The following is a 19,648-nucleotide window of genomic DNA, read 5'->3' as shown; positions in this document are numbered from 1 at the left end:
TATCAAGAGACCCTGCAACTATATGGTTATACTTTTAGGTTACCGATAGTTGTAAGCTGTATGTGTGCATACACTCATATAGATTACAAGTGTCTGTATATGTCTCATATATATATATGATATATATACATACTTATCAGGCTGGCTTTCAAACATGCATTTCTCTGCTGTAAAAAGAGTAATATAAAATATTTGACAGAAGGGAGCAGGGGAGAGTTGTTTTTTTGTCCTGTTTGAAATCTGTCTTGCACCCACAGGAATGCCAAGGTACAGAATAGGAGTGCAATGTAGATACAGTAGTTGCCATGCCAAATAGTGAACAGAGAGGCAAATGGAGGGCAGAGGGAGTTAAGGGAAGCAGACAGATTAGGAGTGGATCATGATTTGAGAGATTAATGGTGATCTCCCATGGCCAGTAAGAGACAGATGCAACAGCAGCTGAAACCTATCTTCTCATAGCTTTCTGCAGAGGGATGGGTTAAAAATCAAAGCTGAAAGGGTGAAAATGGTAGTTTCCACACGTAGAAGTGGAGCTACTGTCAGCGCTTTTCTGCCATCCACCACATAATATGCTAAAGCAGCGGTAACTTCCACTCATGCCATCATCCTGTGCTTGCCCAACTACATCATGCGATAATGAAACTGGACCCTCACCTTGCTGGGCCAATGCTACTGCGCTCCATCTTCCCTATCTTGCTCCTTCATTTCCAGAGTCCTGGGCACATCCAGCAGGATTATAGCTCTCAGTGTACCAGTTTCATCTTACTCATTCACCTCAGAGTTCCACCCTCCTAAAGGCAGGAATAGCCCCAGTCCATAGTCCTCCTCTAAAATCGCTTGAGCTGTCCAAGAATTAGATAAATGTAGACACTCTTCATAGGAAGGGCTAGTTCAGGTAACGCACTGGTGTAAACGTTTCTCCATGGATTTGTTAGGCGAAGAAAAATGCTGTTGGTATAGCAGTGTGTGCAAGCAGAGGCTGAAGCTCTGAACTGTAGCCCTGATTTTAATCTCATCAGAATGTGAATTCATGGCACAGTCCTGAGTGCATCTGAAACTATGCAGACAGAGCCTGGCAACCACACAGCTTCACAGAAGTCAGAGAAGTGTATGCACTGAAGTATGTCAGCAATTATTCAGTCACAGGTATTTGTAAAATTTGTGAATATTTTTTTCTACTCATCCTCAAACACATGCATACCTCATACTAGACATATCTTTAGCATAAAGTTATGCAGTAGCAGTAATTTTTCATGCATTACTTTCTTCATTAATTTATATTTCTTTCTTTTCTTCCACATGTGTAAAGCTTGTAAGCAAAAACCTGTAAAGGAAGCTTATTTCTTCTTATATGTCTGTATCGTAATATATTCTTAGAAAGGCGAACAGAAAAACTACATATGCAATTAATAAATGTGGTGCATACTTAAGGATAAAAGTAGCAACAACAAAAAAAAACCTACATGGAAATATGTGGATCACCAAACAATTCTAAATAACATTTTATTTGTCTTTTATGCTTTAACTTAGGAATCTCAGTATCTTTGTTTCAATATACTAAACAGTAATTTCCTTTTGAGAGTAACAAAAATATGAAATAACGTATTCATGACTTTGACATTATCTTCTTATTTTCAGTACTGTAAAAACATGCATTAAAAAGTAAAAAGTTAAAAAGTAAAAACAGAACTGTTACAGAAAATTATTCAAAGTGATAGACTAGGCTAAAACTGTCTTAGGGATGTCCAATGAATGTAATGGGTCTTGTGTTTATCTATCTACATATGTTATGCGTATATATGTATTACATGTATGTGTGTGTACATACATGTACATATAAACTTTGAAATATGGAATATTACACAAAACCTTTTTGCTTTAATGCTTAATGATATGAATGTCCAATGAGATGCACAATGCAACACATATGATTACAAGATGTGCTTCTGTCTTCGTAAGTTAAAAAACTGCCTTGTGATAAAGGAAGTATGAAAAAACAATATATTGATAACTATAAAATTGATTTACTCTTTAACGGATTATTAGAACACTTGAATTCTACAAAAGAAAAATATAAAAATAAGCTTACCTGTATGAATATTCCTGAATTATTTTTGAAATAAACTGAGTAGTACAGTATATTTCCATTAGGCTTTTGAGGAGAAGACCAGAATAGCATTATTGATGTGGAAGTAAGGTTTCTGTACACAACATCTTTCGGTGGATCACTTGGTGCTGGAAAAATGTTAAGTTTTAGCACACCTAACTCAAGGTTTTGTACAGTTTAGTGCCCAAGAAACATCCACTATAGGTTTGACAACATCCTATGTCAAATTAAATGTATTTCCAGTTGTGGTATAAAAACTGCTTCTGAAAATGATGAAATAAAATAGTAGATATAAACAAATTTTTAAAACCCTACTTTTTCAGACACATTTGTATTTAGCTGCATGTGTAAACAGATGCTCTTTTCTTACAGAATTTATCCCTGGTTTGGGCACATGGGAGGTCTAATCTGCTGACATGGAAGTTGACTGAGTCGGGCCTCTACGCTCCATATATAGTTAATAGGAAAAAAAAAGGATTTGTTTCAGAAGACCTAAATTAAAAGCCTTGTTCTCTCTTTGCTGATTATAAACAGAATTTAGGCTCCCAACTCACATAAGTAAACCAGATACCTAAGCTTGGACAGTATGATCATTTCTGGTTTTTCCTCTTTCCTCAGCCTATTAAATGTGCAGGAAAGACTCTAAATCTTCTTCAATTAGCTTCTCCTCCTATCCTGTAAAGAATAGCAGCATACGGTCCTTCTCAGTAGCACAGTGATGTACGAGACTCAAATTCAGTTCCTGAAGTCAGCTTAAGAGAATTTAAATCCATATTTCTTGCCATCCAAGAAAGTGCTCTACACAAGTGCAGTAGAGTACTGAACACTGTAAGTTATCTTATCTCTCTTGCTTTGTGCTGTTCTAGTTTGTATAAAATACTAAAATATTAATTGGAGGGGGAACTCCAGGATCAGTTCCTAAAAATCCTGCCCCAAAAAGTCAGTTCATGTTTCCATAACAGCTTCAATAGCAAAGACTGGGAATACCTACAACCTGGTGATTTAGACAGTCTTTTGAGGGATGACTTGGACAGATGCTAATCCTGCCAGTATTGTGTGTTGGGAAGTCAGTTATTCTATGCAGGATGATCCCGAAATATGCCTGTGCACTATCCATTTTGGAAAATATCGTAGCAATAATTGATGGGAAAACCAGAAACAATAAACTGCATGACTTTCAAAGCACAGTATATAGTACGATCATTTATATGGATATATATAGATATATACTTCCATGTTGGAAGTATAAAATCATTAAACTAGAATAAACAACTCTGTGTACACTTACAGATTTCATTTTCAAATTAAAACCATTTCAGACTTGCCAGAGAGACTCTAAAGAGTATTTTCCCTATCAGAAGTTGTCACAGCAAGATAAAGCAAAGAGCTATTAAAATATATTCTAAAATTAATTTGATTTATTTCAAAATTTAAAATTAAATTATTTTAATCTTACCTGTCTTGAAGGGAAATGCAAAGTTTTGCTCAGTAAATTCACAGAAATACCCATCATAATTTTATAGAGTCATAGATACGTGTACACACAAAGACAGAGGCACACATGGACAGGTAGAATGTCTCTTCTTGACCAGTCAAATGCCACTTCTACTTCAGCAGCTTTATTAACTTAAATAAGGCTGACAGAAATTTAAGGCTGAATGAAATTAAAATTCATACTATATATAAGCTTACCTCCTTCAGAAGTTCTGAATGTTATAGTATCACTTTTTATGTTGCCATCCCCAAATCTTGTACTTGCTGTTAGGTAAGCACTATACTCATAGTTATTTTCCAGGTCTGTGAACTGCAATGACGTTTCTGTTACATTAACAATCCTTTTTGACATTTTATTCCTAAAGAAAAAGTATTTTATTAATTATAGATACATACCGTTTCTGTATGTATACAACTGTGGCATACAATATAAAATTGCAAAATGCAATATTGTAGTAAATACAAATATTTTAGGCTTTAAAAGAAGACTGAGATAACTTTTATCTTTTATGTTGAAAAGCTCACTTTTGTACTGTTACATCACAATAGGGCTCTTAATTTTCCTTTTTTAAAAAAAAAAACCAAACCCATAGAAATATGTTTATAAATTACATCAGCAAAGACAATGATTATATGGAATATCAAGGAGGAGCATGTCCATCTAGTAACTGCTATCAAATGGTTATGTGGTACCCTTGGGAAGGACACAGTAGGGCATAACTAAACTGTCTCCCTGGACAGGAATAGCGAAATATAAAAAGATTATAGCAGGGAGCATGCCCTACTGTGACTCTGTGAAATTGGTCAGAAGGCTGAAGTTATAAATGGAATAACAGAAGATGATATGGAACAGGAATTAGCTGGTGCTGAGTTAATTCTGGTGGAATGTAGCAGGGGATCAGAATGGAACTCTAGTCAGGTCAAAACCCGCCTAGAAAGACTGTAAGATGTAACATTAATAAAACGCTGGTATTAGCATAGGTATGAAATGATTATCGAAAGTAAAATAAGATACAGAAATAGCTAACTTGAATTCAAAAAGTCTGCTATTCCTCATTAAATTACTTTAATCTTTTATGAAAAAAATAGCAGGAAACAAAGCTAGCTAACATTCCATCCCTGCAAAGGTTTCTGTATGAGTGGATGCCCTGTGTCTTTAATGGGATTTCATATAGGGATGATAATTTGACAAGTAAAACCAAATATCTTGCCCCAGGAGTCACTGTGGAGCTCTTCACAAACAAGTGAATGAGTTCTAATATTAAAAGGAAAAAAAAAAAAAAAAAAAAAAAAAAGGAAAGGCTGATTGGCTGATTCAAAATTATTAGATGGGCTGGTTTTCATCCCTTGATAAATGAATGAATATCCCATTAGCAAAGATCACCATCTGATACTCCTGAAATAAAGTTACATTAACAAACAATTGGAATGAGAAAATGTATGAGAATGAAAAAACTAAATTCTCCCTATCCCTTTGAGATTTTGAGTGGAATGTCTCTTGACATGGGAAACGCTCTTGGTAACAGAGAAAGTTAACAACATTTACATTTTTCCCAAACTTCTGACATTTTGAATAGTCAGTAAAGAGATACAAAAGGTTGCAGCTGCAGTTATCAAATTCTATACAAAGAAAAGACATCTTTTCTTGGATCTTTGCCCAATATATTCTTAGTATGGAAAAACGTAGCTGGTTATAATTTAAGTAAAAAGAAAATCCACAGCTTAGTGCTGCAAACACTTCTAGTCTGAGTAATTGCATTCTTGTAACATCTTATTTGCCAAAAAACATTTCACAATCAGGCATAGGAAGAAGAACAAAAGCTTGGGGTGTTTCAAGAAAAGTTGTTTTTCTATTTGGAAACAACTAAGATTGCAATCAAAATAACAAGAAAACAATGATCAAAGTGAGTGCAGTCTTCACAGTCAATCAGAAAGAAAGTACCTAGCAGAATAAACTAAGCCAAGAAATTTTAATGAGGAACAATAATATTAAGTTTTAAATGAGATCTTTCAGAAACCCAGACAAAAGAGGTTCTAAGAAATTGCATACTTTCATTTGACAAAGACAGGTACCATATTTTCTCAAAACTCTGTACCTCAAAGTAGATCTAGTCAGTAATTATCTCACAAAAAATTGCTGAACAGGATAATGCCAAAAGACAACAGCTACATACAAGTTCAGAAATGTTGTTAATATGGCTTTAATACTCCAGAATTGCAAACTTGGGGAGTATGCGTTTGTAGACTCAAGGCACGCAGAAAGTTGCTTTTTACCTGTTAACACCCAAAACCACCTTGTCCTGTGAAAAAATCCATGAAAGATAACAACAATGAAAACATTACAGATATTACCCTAGTAGTTGTGGATTCTTGTTCCCAATCCATTAAAGGTAGGTTACCAAATTCTCTGTTGACTGTTCCAATATATTTAAGAGAAGGAACGTTTATTTAACATCTGTATTAACCCTCCTCGTCCTGCTTTATTGAGAAGCTCTGGGATTAACAATCTCGCCCAAAATACATTGAACGCTTCCCAAAAGCAGCAACTATGGCACAGCAGTTTGCCTTGTCAAATCTCACTCTGCAATGCATTTCATGAAATTGTATAGACAATTCTGTTAAATACTTAAAACTCTCCTCCTCCCCCCCGTCCCCTCCCCCCCCCAAAAAAAAACCCAGCCTCCAGGGAAGGAGTGAAGTTGTGGCCCCTTCAAAGGCAACGGGAGTTTTTCTCCAATGTCCTTGCCTCAAGATGATACCTAATGCCTCTCTAATTTTAGATATGGCACAGTAAGGACAGATAAGACAGAGCAAGGAGAATACAGAAGGAAAAAGTACAAGGCTTACTGCAAAAAGTTATGTGGTTGCTTAATTGAAATATTTAGAAAGATGGATCAATTAACAGTTTTTAAAAAAATAATTCTTAATAACTCATTTGTCATAGCAAAAGCAGTAAGCTTTAAGGCAATATAAGGATGAAAAGTTGTATAACCTCAAGTCTTTGAACACAGCCTGTATCAAAACCATAATCCTTATTGCGAAGTAACTTTCCTAACTAGAGGATAGTCTTTAACTTAATGGGTTTTGTGGTTAAAGAGCACCAGACCTTGCCAAAATGGTAGAAGTAACAAGACAAACCAAATTTAACTTTTCTGGAAAGAAGAGCTCACTCCTGTCCACTTTATCACCAACTTAACTAGAACCTATAATTAAAAAACAATTCAACAGGAACTGAGGCCAAACCCTACCCCAAAACTGTTAATTAACATCAAAATAATAAATCTAATCTCAGTAGTAGTATGTTTATAATGACTGCTGATTTGCACATCTGGATCACATGTCATAAGGTTCATGTTAGCATTTGCTTCCTGCACCTTAGTAGTGGGAATAAAATGGTACAGCATAAATGCAATGTATTAAAAGTGACAAAATCTTTTCACTCCCTGTAGAAGTTATACATCGATCTTCGAAGAGATGCCACATCACTAGACCAAACTATGTTATGCAGAGAATAGGACAGAGGGTGCAATTTTTAAAGTGACAAAACTCCTTTTTAAAGGTGAAAAAAGATATGAGGAGGGATGACAGAGAAAGGGTAGACAGGGAAAAAAAAAAAAAACCACACCCACAGTAAATGAAAAATATCTGTTAAAAAATACTTGTTTGCTATGAATATAATAAATACAAAATATAACAGTAGACATAACTGATAGCACGTACAGAGACTCTTAACATTGGTCTTACACGCTTTCTACAAAAGGAAGCAATATTTCTCTATTTTAAGCCTATTTCAAATCTCCTTGACAATTTACCATAGGCTTGTGCCCTGCCTTACAATAGGCCTAATCAGAATATAACGAAAATAGTCACCATGCTCTAATTTAAATTCATTTACCATAACATAACCTTTAGAAAAATGTTGAAAATGCTTACAAAATATTTAACACCCCAATTTTCAGCTACTACATTATATCTGAATTTGTATATACAAAAGGCTAGTATTTTAAGTGCTAGATGAATATTTGTTCTCCAAAAACATGTAATCAACATATTGTGTAAGAAAAACCTAACATTCCTGATAGGTTACAGATTAATATTTATCCTCAGAACTACTTCCAGAAAATCTTACCAGACGTAAACTGTGTAATAGAGGATAATTCCATTTGGCTCCAGCGGAGGTTTCCATGACAACTTCACAGTGACACCCGACAACTGTTTTACAGAGAGAGATTCTGGAGGAGAACTCGGAGCTATAAAATGAGAGAACAGGACACAACATCTTGTTAAACAGCTAAGATCGATGGGATACGCAGCATCCTTAAATAGGTTTTTAATTATTTGTGATGGAAAGTGAACTTTGTACTACACCGGTACAGCATCCATCAACTAATGTTAAGGCGCAGCTTCTTTTCCTTTTTCTGACAGATGATAAAAGAAGATTTTGCATGGTGGTGTTAGAACATCTGTTTCTGTGATTCAATGGAAAAAGTACTTCATGAGAAAACAGAGCAACCGGTAGGTCACAGTGATTCACCTACTGTCCAAGTACATTGCTGTAATTTTTTTTTCCCCTTTAATAAAAGCAAGAGCTTTATAGGTATGAACACATGTAAAATATAGCAAAATAGTTCCCCTGAGGAAAAAGAGGTGCTGCAAAGAATTACACAAAGCACCAAAAGGTTGGAAAAATGGATAAGCATGGCATTGAGAGATGATAAAAATGTGGGATACTAGTTAGCAGTAAAATCTATTCACTCCCTCAAATAAGGACCACATTCATACATTTAACATGTCCCAAGGGCAAATATAAAGATAGGCATTAACTGAGACCCTTAAAATGCATTTCAAGACGAACTCTACATGACACCATATCACAACTGTGTAGGGAAACAACGTAAGTAAATGAAAGTGTTAGATCATGTTTGATTTCATTCTAAAGTTCACATAAATATTGCTGAGGAAAAATATACCCACGTATGTATAAGTGATGCTGCTTTGCATTAGCACGTTATTGAGAAGTGAATCTTTTTCTTCGTCTTGATTCATGGATATATGTATCACTATGAAGTAATATTAGAATTATTTTTGTTTTTCTCAAATTAAACCAAAAAGCATCATGCACTAAAAATTCAGGTCATAGCTGTAGTCATGCATGAAAATTGAGAATATGAGCATAGCTATTAGCAAATCTACGAAATATTTGCTCTGAACCTTGGAACACTGTGTTCCAGTGAATAAAGAACATGTGGTGTATTATAAATATTGTTGTTTTTCAGTTGTTGTTTCTTCTTTCACTATCTCAAAAGTTGGCATAAAGGTTTTAGAACTCTGTACATTTAAGAAAAAAAATATTTTTCATGAACAAAGGTTCACTGACTTCAGTGAATGTCTGTATTTACTAGTGAAAAAGGGTGACAGCTGTATTTAGTGTTTTACTTGTTATATTATCCTTAGTGGCTCTATAATAAAAGATCTGTCACACTGTGAATGTCATGTCTTTTTGGCATGTCTACTTCATTCTACAGTTCTTACTGAGAGGGTATTTTTTGCTGAAGAATAAAGTCTACATTGCTCTAAATAAAAATACTCTATGCAAAAGATGGATTTATCCAAATTAGCTGTTCTCAGTGTGCTCCAGCAACATTACTCTTGAGCAAAGGTTTATTACTGACAGTGTGAATGTAAGCCCATCAACATCTTGGAGATTTGCAAAGATCCATTACCATCAAAAGTTGGATCTTAGCCAAGTCAGTGCTCTCTAAGACATGAAAAGAGACTTAATTTGGGAATGGCTGGTGGGATGTTTGTGTCAATGCCACTTTAGTCTAGGTTCCCAGAGACTTCCTCCCTAAGCAATGGAGAGGGACAGACACAGGTTCTTCCAAAATGTGATTCACAGCACCTAAGTTAAGATTCTGCTTTGAATTTTTTTTCCACAATTCCCACTCCAGAAACTATAGAGGGGACCAATGATAACTTCCTACAACTAAATTGGGTACAAATGTCATTTTAAAGTTCCTCTGCTGATTTGTGACCTATTGTACTAATTAGCAGAGGATGCAATGACTGTGTTCTACCCTCAGCCTAAAGTGCAGAACACTGCTCTGCTCAATTTGGAAGTCCAGTACTACAGATGGACTTCAAGCATTTTCATTATATTAATAATTTTACATCTATAATGTATCTGTACATGCATCTGTTTAGAAGAATCAAAAAATCTCCAGACAAAAGAACCAGAAATGTCCCTGGGCCATTCAAGCTGCCTTTTGGTGGTTTTCCCTTTCTCCATCTCTCACATGCCTGCAGAACAAAACACAACATTTAATTCTACCATGTGGGGTATTAAATTAAAATAATATTAGTAAATTAAGATTTTTCAAATTCATAAGAGATTGGTAAGACCAAATGTCCATGCACAGCAATTGTGTCCTTTCATATAGCTTGTCCTGATAAATATATTAAATAACAGACGGACAGATAGATAGATATGTATGTTTGTGTGTAGATAGATAGATACACTTATCAACACAGAGATATAATTGCAAAAAACCCCCCCTAAATACATAAAAACTTACATGTATCTGACAGGAAGTGTGAGATTAGTTTAACACTACAGGCAGACAGCGATACATTGCAACTTCTGTTCTGACTTACCATCTTCATCAGTCAGTATAGGCAGAGGGGCACTACGAAGGCCCTCCCCCATTGTGGTACTAGCAGACACTTCTACAGTATATCTTGTATATTTCTTTAAATCTAAACAAAGAATAAGAATTCAGTAAACCAACCATTCAGTGGGCCAAATGAGGTATTTAATGGACTGTAAGTAGTTCTGAAGTGCTGAATAGGCCCATCACTTACACTGATCTGTGCCTTCAGAGACTGAAATAAGCATCAGGAAAACTCAAACACAAAGTATTCTTCGTGAACAAAAGAAGGGGCAAAGCCCTGATTACCAGTTTATACTTCATATTCCTAGAATGTTTTACAGTTTGTCCTTGGCTGTGCTCTGAAAATTTACTGGTTAAGGTACAGAGCTCCCAGCATTAACTGCTGTGTCATTCCTCAGTAATAATGACAGAACATAGAAAAAGATGCAAAGGTGAGTGGAAAGGGGAGTACTTATTTTTATCCAGAATAAAATCAGAAAATATGTAGGTGACTTCAATGTTTACTTTGTTATGATGATAGGTATGCAAAGAAATCTATTGAAGTTCCTTTTACTTTAAACATTTAAATACAATGAGATATATGTTAGACTTCATACCACTTGTGGCCCATTCCACCACATTACTGCAAGACACAACAGGCTACTTCTCAGGACAGGCAGCACATAACTTTATGTAAGGACAAGAATGATCATGTCCAACCAATGAACTAATTGATCTGCATCAGTCTGCTGATCCCTTCTCAGAACAATTTACAGTTGCCATAAGTTCCAGATCATTATATACTGGCCTGTAATACGTAGTGTCAAAAGAGTAGTGTTTATGACTCTCTGCTCGGTTCCATTAGTCCTTTTGAGATATATTGTGTAGGTCTGTATGATTCCATTGGGAATGGATGGTGGAAAAAATGATAATTCAATTTCCATGGATGAGATGTTCCTATAAGTTATGTTTTCTGGCGCAGAATCAGGAACTAGAAGACAAAATTCAGGCTCATAGGAGATTCCAATCAGTTTCATTGATTTGTTAAGCATTTTCTTAAACTGGTTTAAATTAAACTAATTGTAAACATTTTTATTTTTATCCTGTTTATTGTACAAAATAAATTTTAAAAGAGACTGAATTGGAAGATCAAAAACACATGACAGACACACACTATAACAAGGTATGGGTCATTCTTTAAAAAAAAAATAAATTGATGGAAATCACCTTAACATGCCAGATAAAAATATCTGGAGCATGACACTGAACTTCCCTTCTAACACCCCATAACTATCACTGCAATCCTCCAAGTTAGCTATTGTTAGGAGATTTTCCATGTTGTACTGCCATAATTTACACTTTGTATCAGCAACCTGTGTTTTCTTCCTTTTCCCTGGGTGATCTATACAAAGTGTATGAATACTTGTATGGAAAAACAAAGGGAGCCTAAGTTATTGTAAGGGCCCTGAGAGCATCCCCGCTTCTGGAGGTTTGGCTGCTGGGGCTCGGGGCCAGCTTAGCAATAGTGTCGCCAAGGGCTGCCTCCTCCTCGCTGGTGACGCGCTCCCAGGCAACGCTGCGGTGAGGCTGCAGCCAGGGTTGACCACTGGCCTCTGGGAGCTGCTTGCAGCTGCGGCTCTCGTGCTTTGTCCCTGTCTGAGCTACGTTTCCTGCTGCATCGCTGCCATGTGCTTGGCCATGGACCCACTGATCTAGTCCCTGACTTGCAGCCTGATGTCACAGCCTGACCTCAGCTTGGCCCCGTCGCTACAGACCTGCCCAGCTGTCACAGGGCTGCGCCTGACTTGGTTAGTGTCACTGAACCTGCTAACTCACTGTCCTGGCTCGACCTCAGACCTGCCTCGTCACCGTGGAGTGTTTGTCAATCTGGACTCTGGGCTGCCCCTGGCTGCCACCCCCAGACATGCCCTGATCCCTTCACTGGGGGTTGGTGGGACAAGTTCTGGCTAGTGAGGCCCCTGCCCTGCTGGCCCAGGGACCCCCTCAGCTCTTGGCTCCCCATCCCTTACAGAGCAGCTGGCCCTTACTGTGTCATGACAATTGTTTTTTGTGTGCATGTGTGTGTCTGTCCCCAAACAAATACACAAGGATGTTTTCCATCATCCAAAATTGGTCTGATAGCGTAATATACCTTATTCCAGAAAATCATAATTATACTATGACAGCACTATTTGCCCAAAAGGTCAAGTAAGGCATGGGTACGCTTTAGGATGCCCTAACCATTCTTCAAAATGCACTGACATTGAAGAAACTCCACATTCAAAAATATAAATAATTTCTGCTTAAGCAATATCCAGAAAGGGAATAAATGCCATGAGAGGCAGTGAAATCAGCCCACAATTCTGCCTGATTTCATAGTAGAATAGCAACAGAGAACTCCTAAGAGCTCTTCAAATACACCAGCCCATTAACAGGTTGTGTTTCACTCAAACTGCTCTATCCTCCAGATCCTCCCTTGTTTTTATTCTTCTCGTCTCAGAAGATGTTTTTGCAGCTACTCATCTCTATCACAGGCAGCTGGAATTCAAATTTTTGTTCTGAGCATCAGGGGAGTTAGGCACTGAGAAAGAACTAACTGCCTTAAAATACAACTTAGACAAAAGATGGATGTCTAAGTTAAAAAGAACAATAAAAAAGGTTATGTCTAAGGACATTGTATCAGTTGGGCAGGTGCCTACATACCTATGGTATCTGACCAAAAAAAATCCTCAAAAGTAGCACAACATCTTGGCAGAGCTAGCTTAGTGCTTCTATTATGACTACTGTTTCATGCAATCTAAAAACTAGGTGTTTGCCTCCCTGTTCCTTAAGAGTTTGCCTTGTTAGGCAGGCCTAGACCACAACTACTTCACACAGGAAAAATCAAAAGTTCATTTCAGAAACAAGGAGGAGAAGGAGCTTATAATGATTCCACTGTATCTTAACAGTCAAGGAGCCAGAGCATCTTCCTGCCCCTTCTGAGAGACATCAGTATGTGCATGTCTTTCCTTACTGAGAAAAATGTGATAAACAGCATGCTTAGTTCCAGGGCTAGCTCTAGGTATAGATAAAATAGGCAGTCATCTGAGGTGGCAAATTGGTGCAGATGGCAAAAGGCCCCCAGAAAAGGATGATCATCATACCAGTGCTACCTGGATATGGCTGAGTCCTAAAGCAAATTCGTGTCTGACTCCCCAGCCACCTCTCATTCCTGACTTTACAGCTTAACCCAAACATCTATTCCTCCATGTAAACCATTACCCTCAGTATGTTCTCCAATACCTCTCTTGTTTAGCTCCACTGCAAATTTAATGACCCTCTGTCGATATTTTATATTCTTTTCCCTTCCTTGTCCTACCTTACAGCTACTTACTTATTTCAAGTCTCTTCTTATGCCTTGTTACACCTCTTTAATGTTGTTCACTTCTAAATTTACTTTCCTTTCTTAGAAAAACTTCATCGACTCTGATCCTCTGCTATTTTATCTGTACCTTCTCCAAAACATTTCTAGTAAAATAAACAACTTTGCCTGCTACAAAACAGCACGTCTGTGAATTCTGATTTTTTTAACCATTAGGATTGAATTCTTATAAAATTTCAGTTGATAACTTGAATTCCAAATTGCACTCACTTCTTGAAACCCCTCCTTTCCTACAAAAAATTATTTTCCTGCAAGACAGAAGGAATCTTCAAGGACAAATAGTAAAATATATGAAGTCCATCAGGCATAAAACTTCCCATTGTTTTTTTTACTTCTTAATCTTCCTTACTATTTCCTTACTTTTGCTTTATATACAAAGGAGAAAACAGGGTTCAAAGTTACTGCTTTGCAAAGCAAATACATACTTGTAAATACACCAAAATCAACTGCTTTATGGTGACATTTGATGCCCAGGAGATCAGTTTAATTGATTTTACTTTTTTTAAAAAAAAACTGTATACTCACCAGTTTCAGAAGTTCTCACTAGAAGTGGGAAAGATGACTGATTCCCATGGCCAAGTCTGGTGAATGCCCTTATGGAGATGTGGTAGAGAGTATATGGCTTCATTTCACTTAGTGATATACTTGTAGATGAGGCATTTTTAATAAATAAATCATTGGAATCACTGTACAGAACTTCATAGTGAGTTATGAGACCATTAGGCTGTTCAGGTGGTAACCATCTCAGATTTATTTCTGTTGCAGTTACATTTATTAACTCTACATTTTGGGGTGGGGAGTCTGGTTCTGCAATACAGAAACCAAAGAGAAAAAAAAACCAATGAGACTGTCAATCAATTGAATATAGGACTGATCTCATAAACCTACTGGATCCTAAAACTTAGATTAGCTAACTGTATGAAAAGTGCTACTCACCCACTCAGTCACTCTCCTTCTCAAAGCCTTACCACTTTTTCTCTCAGTTAATTTCTGTATGTCTTCTTTTCCACTCATAAAACCAGGCATCTTATTGTATCCCAGACACTTTAGCTTTTTGGAATTTCTTTTCTCATCCACTTATAAATCTATCCAAAACTGCATTTATTAAGAAAAGAAAAATCTCTTCTGTCTACTGCTTACATGCAGACTGATCCTTCAAATCGCCCCACTGTCTTCCTCAAATTCAAGTTATTTAAATTTAGCTGAATGCCATTTCACTGCTTTCTTCTTAAATAACCACACACCTTATTTCACTCAACCAACCATTGAACCAAGAAAGGGACTGTACACACTAACTAAATTCCCTTTAGTTTACTGATACAGCTGCTAATTGATGACCATGAAGACCCCAGTGTAAATCTCGCATGCACTGGTGTGAAGGTCAAGCACAAAGCAAGTCCAGCTCCGGGGTAGCGTGTTGGCTAAATCTACTGGTAACGTATGAATTCATGTGACTCCAGTGAGCTAATAAGGCACAGAAGTGTTGAAGGAGTGAGTGGGCTGCACTTATGAATAAAATCAGCTCTGAATCTCAACTTTGATTCTTCTGAAGGCTTCATCACTTCACCCCTGAAATAACCTGTCTATGAAATTTTTAAAAAATGTACTAAGAACCCAGGATTATATGATTCAGTTTGTGTGCAAATACCTATATCCAGATATTTCAGAATTTATCATGAATTTTTTTGTCCTAAAGGTCTCACAAACCACTTTCATTCCTGATTTCTGAGCCCGTGAATGAAAAGTGTTAACTGTAACAGATCACTGCCCTCTGATTGCAAGACTGCCCCCATGGATATTTCCCATGTGAAGAAGCTTAATTTTCAACTGAAATGCATTTTGCAATTTATCTGTCATGATAAAATATTTAAATGCAACAGCCTGGTATCTTCCATCCTAACGTAAGTTATCTAAGACAGATGTAGTAAATCTTTTATTTGGAGGTATCGGTCTTCTCAAGAGTCAAACAAGTTGTCGCTCCTAGGTTGGCTAAAGTTAGGAGACACGAATCTCAACCTGAATTACCTCCAGGAAAACTAAAGAACAAGACAACGACAACAAGAGTAATTACACACATTATACTTATAAAAAGGCAGGAATCACTGGTGGTTTTCTCAATGGTTTCCTCAAGGCTTGCACAATGTCTTACCAATGTCTTACCAAATTGTCTTACCAATGGATGAACTGTTGGCCTGAAACTCCACTCTGAACAAATTTCTGTAATGCTCAAAGGCAAGGAATGCTAAACTTTCAGAGAAAAAGATATTTAGATAGCTAATTTTCTGTTCTTGTGATATGCCTTTTCTCTGCAAAAAACTAACAGCGTAGAAGCATGCAACCTTTAAAAAAAATTTACAAGCACTTTAAGTTTCACTGTTTAATTTGATATTTTAGTTGATTGGTTATTCAAATCATCTAAGCTTCACAAAGCCCCATGATTATTAATTCTGTAATCCTTTGTTCTCTTTTATTCTCTTTTATTCCCACTTAATTATTTTTCCTGTATTGTAGCATATTTGGCAATGAGAGAGATAAATGACAACTGGACAATTACCTTCTTTATTACTTTGGTAAAAAATGTAAATAACTTTGCTGAAACCAGTGAAAATATAAACCTGATACAAATGAGAAAAGATTAAGGTTTAATAATCAGTACCCTGCTCTGTAAATCAGATTTCCGTGTTCTCTTTGCAGACACCAGTGGCAACTCCAGCTACTGCCCCTGTGCCTTCGCGGGTGGAGACTGCCTTGTAAGCAAGCAAGGAAGATCCAGAAATCTTCATAAGGTAGTATTACACCGTATATTAAAACTATTGATTGGTCTTAAAATGAATAAAGCCTCAAACCTGTACAAAAACAACTGCATACAACATCATTCAGTATAAAAAACCCTCACTTTATCAGCAGCTCTGCTTATAGACAGCAATACGGCCTCTGAATTGTTGAAAGCTACCATTTCCAGATGCTTCAAACCCAACCTAATTTCCATATGATAACACTAAAAAAAGCTGGAGTCCCAAAGATAACAGATTATGGTTTAGATGGGGCACACTGTTTTCAGTGAAGGAACCTCAGCTCTGCAGCTTTCTTCCCATTTGAGTATCAGAGTTGAAATTAGTTGATTGCTGGTCATGCTGCAGCTTTCATAATTATTTCCAGCACTTACATAAAAATGGTCTGAATGAAGTCACTGACTGATAGGAGACTAATAATTTCAACAAACATTGATTTTATTTGTACACTTTCTTCCCCTCCTTACGCATGTGCCCAGTCTTCCGAAGAAGTGCAAGCTCCCATAAAGAAATCAAATCATCATTGCAAACAAAGTATTTACCATCTTCAGGGGTTCTCACGAAAACATCATTCTCTTCAGACAAAGCACTTTCTCCAATAGCCGTAGAGGCTGCAACTCTCATTTTATAATTTGTGTACTTTTTTAAACCTAAAAAGATTAAGCAAAAAAATCTTGACCATTGACTTTTTAAACATTTTTTTTTCCTCATAGCTACTTATAAAAGTATAAAAACAGTTACTGTTTGTCCTGGTTTCAGCTGGAATAGAGTTAATTTTCTTCCTAGTAGCAGACATAGTGCTGTGTTTTGGATTTAGTAGGAGAAGAATGTTGATAACACACTGGTGTTTTAGTTGTTGCTAAGTACTGCTTATGCCACTCAAGGACTTTTCAGCTTCCCATGCTCTGCCAGGTGCACAAGAAACTGGGAGGGGGCACAGCCAGAATAGTTGATCCAAACTGACCAAAGGGCTGTTCCATACCATATGACGTCATGCTCAGTATAGAAACTGGGGGGGGTTGGCCGGGGAGCAGCAATCGCTGCTCAGGAACTGTCTGGGTATCGGTCGGCGGGTGGTCAGCAATTGCATTGTGCATCACTTGTTTTGTATATTATTATTATCATTATTATATTGTTATTATTATCATTACTACTTTACTTTATTTCGATTATTACACTGTTCTTATCTCAACCCAGGAGTGTTTTCTCACTCTTACTCCTCCGATTCTCTCCCTCATCCCATCAGGGTAGGGGGAGTGAGCGAGCGGCTGCGTGGTGCTTAGTTGCTGGCTGGGGCTAAACCACGATACTGTTCTAAAAGTTTTTGATACACATTTGTGACCTAAGAGACAGAGTATGTAATACCATTTATTTGGGGAGAGCCAAATAACCAGTCAAATCAACAGATTTTGAAATAAGTCAACGAGCTTCAACCCTGTAAATAGCTTTAAGAATTTATTTGTCAAAACAAAGGATGTGTATGTGTACATCCAAGTATGTTTTTATTCTACATGCATTACTGATTAGCATAAATACATGCCTGAAACTCCATAAGAAATGCATTTTCTTCAATTACTATCAAAATTATCACCTTAAAAGGAGAAAATTATTATTGTCAGACAAATACTGTGAAAAAAATTCAAATCTGAAAAAGAATTGACAATTTAGGTATATTTTCCTATGTGGAAAGAAAAGGCTGAGGAAAAAAAAACTAAGGAGAAATCCATTTCACAAGTTACTACTCAGCAGAGTTCACAAATTACTACTTGGCACGTTTTGCAAATTATTGCTTGTCTTACCTAATCCTCTCCTCCCATTTCATATTCCCTACATACCCCTCCACAGTAGACAAGTCTCTCAGTAGTGTCCCAATCTTGCTTTTACATGCAGTGCTCTTGTGTGTGTGTGGATGTCTGTGGATGCGGGAGATTTGGTCCGCCCACCTTGCAGATGGCTACATTACATAAAGTTGGAAAAAATAATTTTGTATAACGTATTTGCAATTTATTAGGTTTTTTTAAAATCAAATGACACTGTACCTGTCATAAGTAAGCTGTTGTTTGCAGTTGTCATGTGGAATGTTCTTTTTGTATCCAGTTCCATTGCATAAACAGTATAATGAATGATTTTCCCATTGGGATTTGCTGGAGGATCCCAATACAGCAAAACAGAGGAAGAGCTAATATTCGTGTAAGCTATATTTTGTACAGAGCTTGGAACTTAAACGAAAACAGAACAATAGAACAGTAAGCAAATAAATGATTAAAAAAGTTATAAAATGTTCAGTGAAAGAAGTCATGTATGTTAACTTTGATAATATCAGAGTTACAACATTTTACCTTGTTCACGTGTCCTGACTGTAAGAACTGATGGTGGTCCTTCTCCAACAGCAGTGAAAGCAGACACGCTGATTGTGTAGTCGGTGAAAGGTATGAGGCCCTTTATAACATATGACAGTTCTTCAGCCAAAATGTTAATGGTATACTGATTATCTGTGATTAAATGGAGAGAAATAGTTAGTTACTCATAAACTCTTTTTTTTCCCTTTTGCATTCTAAACTCACTTTGACACAGTGACCTGGAACTATTTTATTGAAAAATAATTAACTTTCACGGCAATTACAAAAAGTTTACACTCGGCCTCTTAACTCAATCAAGTAGAGGCTATTATAGGTCCATTTTCATGTGTACAATAGATAGACTGGCATAGGTGAAAGAATGAACAGGCAAGAACTAAAACCATGGGGTTTATACTGACAGCTATCTACAAAAACATTTGAGAGAATTCTCCTAGGAATTAGGAAAAGGCATACTTGTAGATGGCCTAGTCTCTCCAGTGACTTCAGAACCATGGCTCCTAAGTTGATGGAGCTTCTAGTTTTGTTTTCAATTTTTTTTAATTAAGCAAGACAGATTCTCTTTTCCTTGCCCTCCCAATGGTGCTATAATAACTATACTTGAAATGGCTCCCCTCACAGATCCCTTCACACTGTTGTTTTTAGCAGAAGAATTGTGGTCAGCAGAACGAAGAAGTCATACATACCCACAAAGAGTTTTTGGTGCATCTGCAATAAAGTTCAAAGTCAGCTGCAACCCAACTGTGCTAGTCAAAATCATCTGTTATAAAGCAGCCATTATACCACTGCAACATGACAAAGTGTTGGTGCTTTGCATATCTGAGTAT

At 36.7% G+C, this 19,648-nt stretch overlaps 1 protein-coding gene across 1 annotated transcript in view; it reads right to left on the bottom strand.

The window, feature by feature from the left end:
- The window catches only part of PTPRQ (protein tyrosine phosphatase receptor type Q), a 113,809-nt gene that overhangs the window by 70,224 nt on the left and 23,937 nt on the right, over positions 1–19,648 (bottom strand). Inside the window, exons 11-19 of the mRNA XM_075727964.1 lie at positions 18,804–18,956; positions 18,504–18,683; positions 17,007–17,114; positions 14,198–14,479; positions 11,060–11,242; positions 10,256–10,357; positions 7,731–7,851; positions 3,800–3,960; positions 2,090–2,235 (exon numbers count right to left, since the gene is read on the bottom strand). Of these exons, the coding sequence (XP_075584079.1) occupies positions 2,090–2,235; positions 3,800–3,960; positions 7,731–7,851; positions 10,256–10,357; positions 11,060–11,242; positions 14,198–14,479; positions 17,007–17,114; positions 18,504–18,683; positions 18,804–18,956 (1,436 nt within the window). The remainder of the gene's footprint in view (positions 1–2,089; positions 2,236–3,799; positions 3,961–7,730; positions 7,852–10,255; positions 10,358–11,059; positions 11,243–14,197; positions 14,480–17,006; positions 17,115–18,503; positions 18,684–18,803; positions 18,957–19,648) is intronic.

The sequence above is a fragment of the Pelecanus crispus genome, chromosome 1, assembly GCF_030463565.1.
Source record: "Pelecanus crispus isolate bPelCri1 chromosome 1, bPelCri1.pri, whole genome shotgun sequence".
Classification (NCBI taxonomy): Eukaryota; Metazoa; Chordata; class Aves; order Pelecaniformes; family Pelecanidae; genus Pelecanus; species Pelecanus crispus.
Note: the sequence above shows the minus strand (reverse complement) of the source record. Positions and strands in the feature narration are given on the sequence as shown.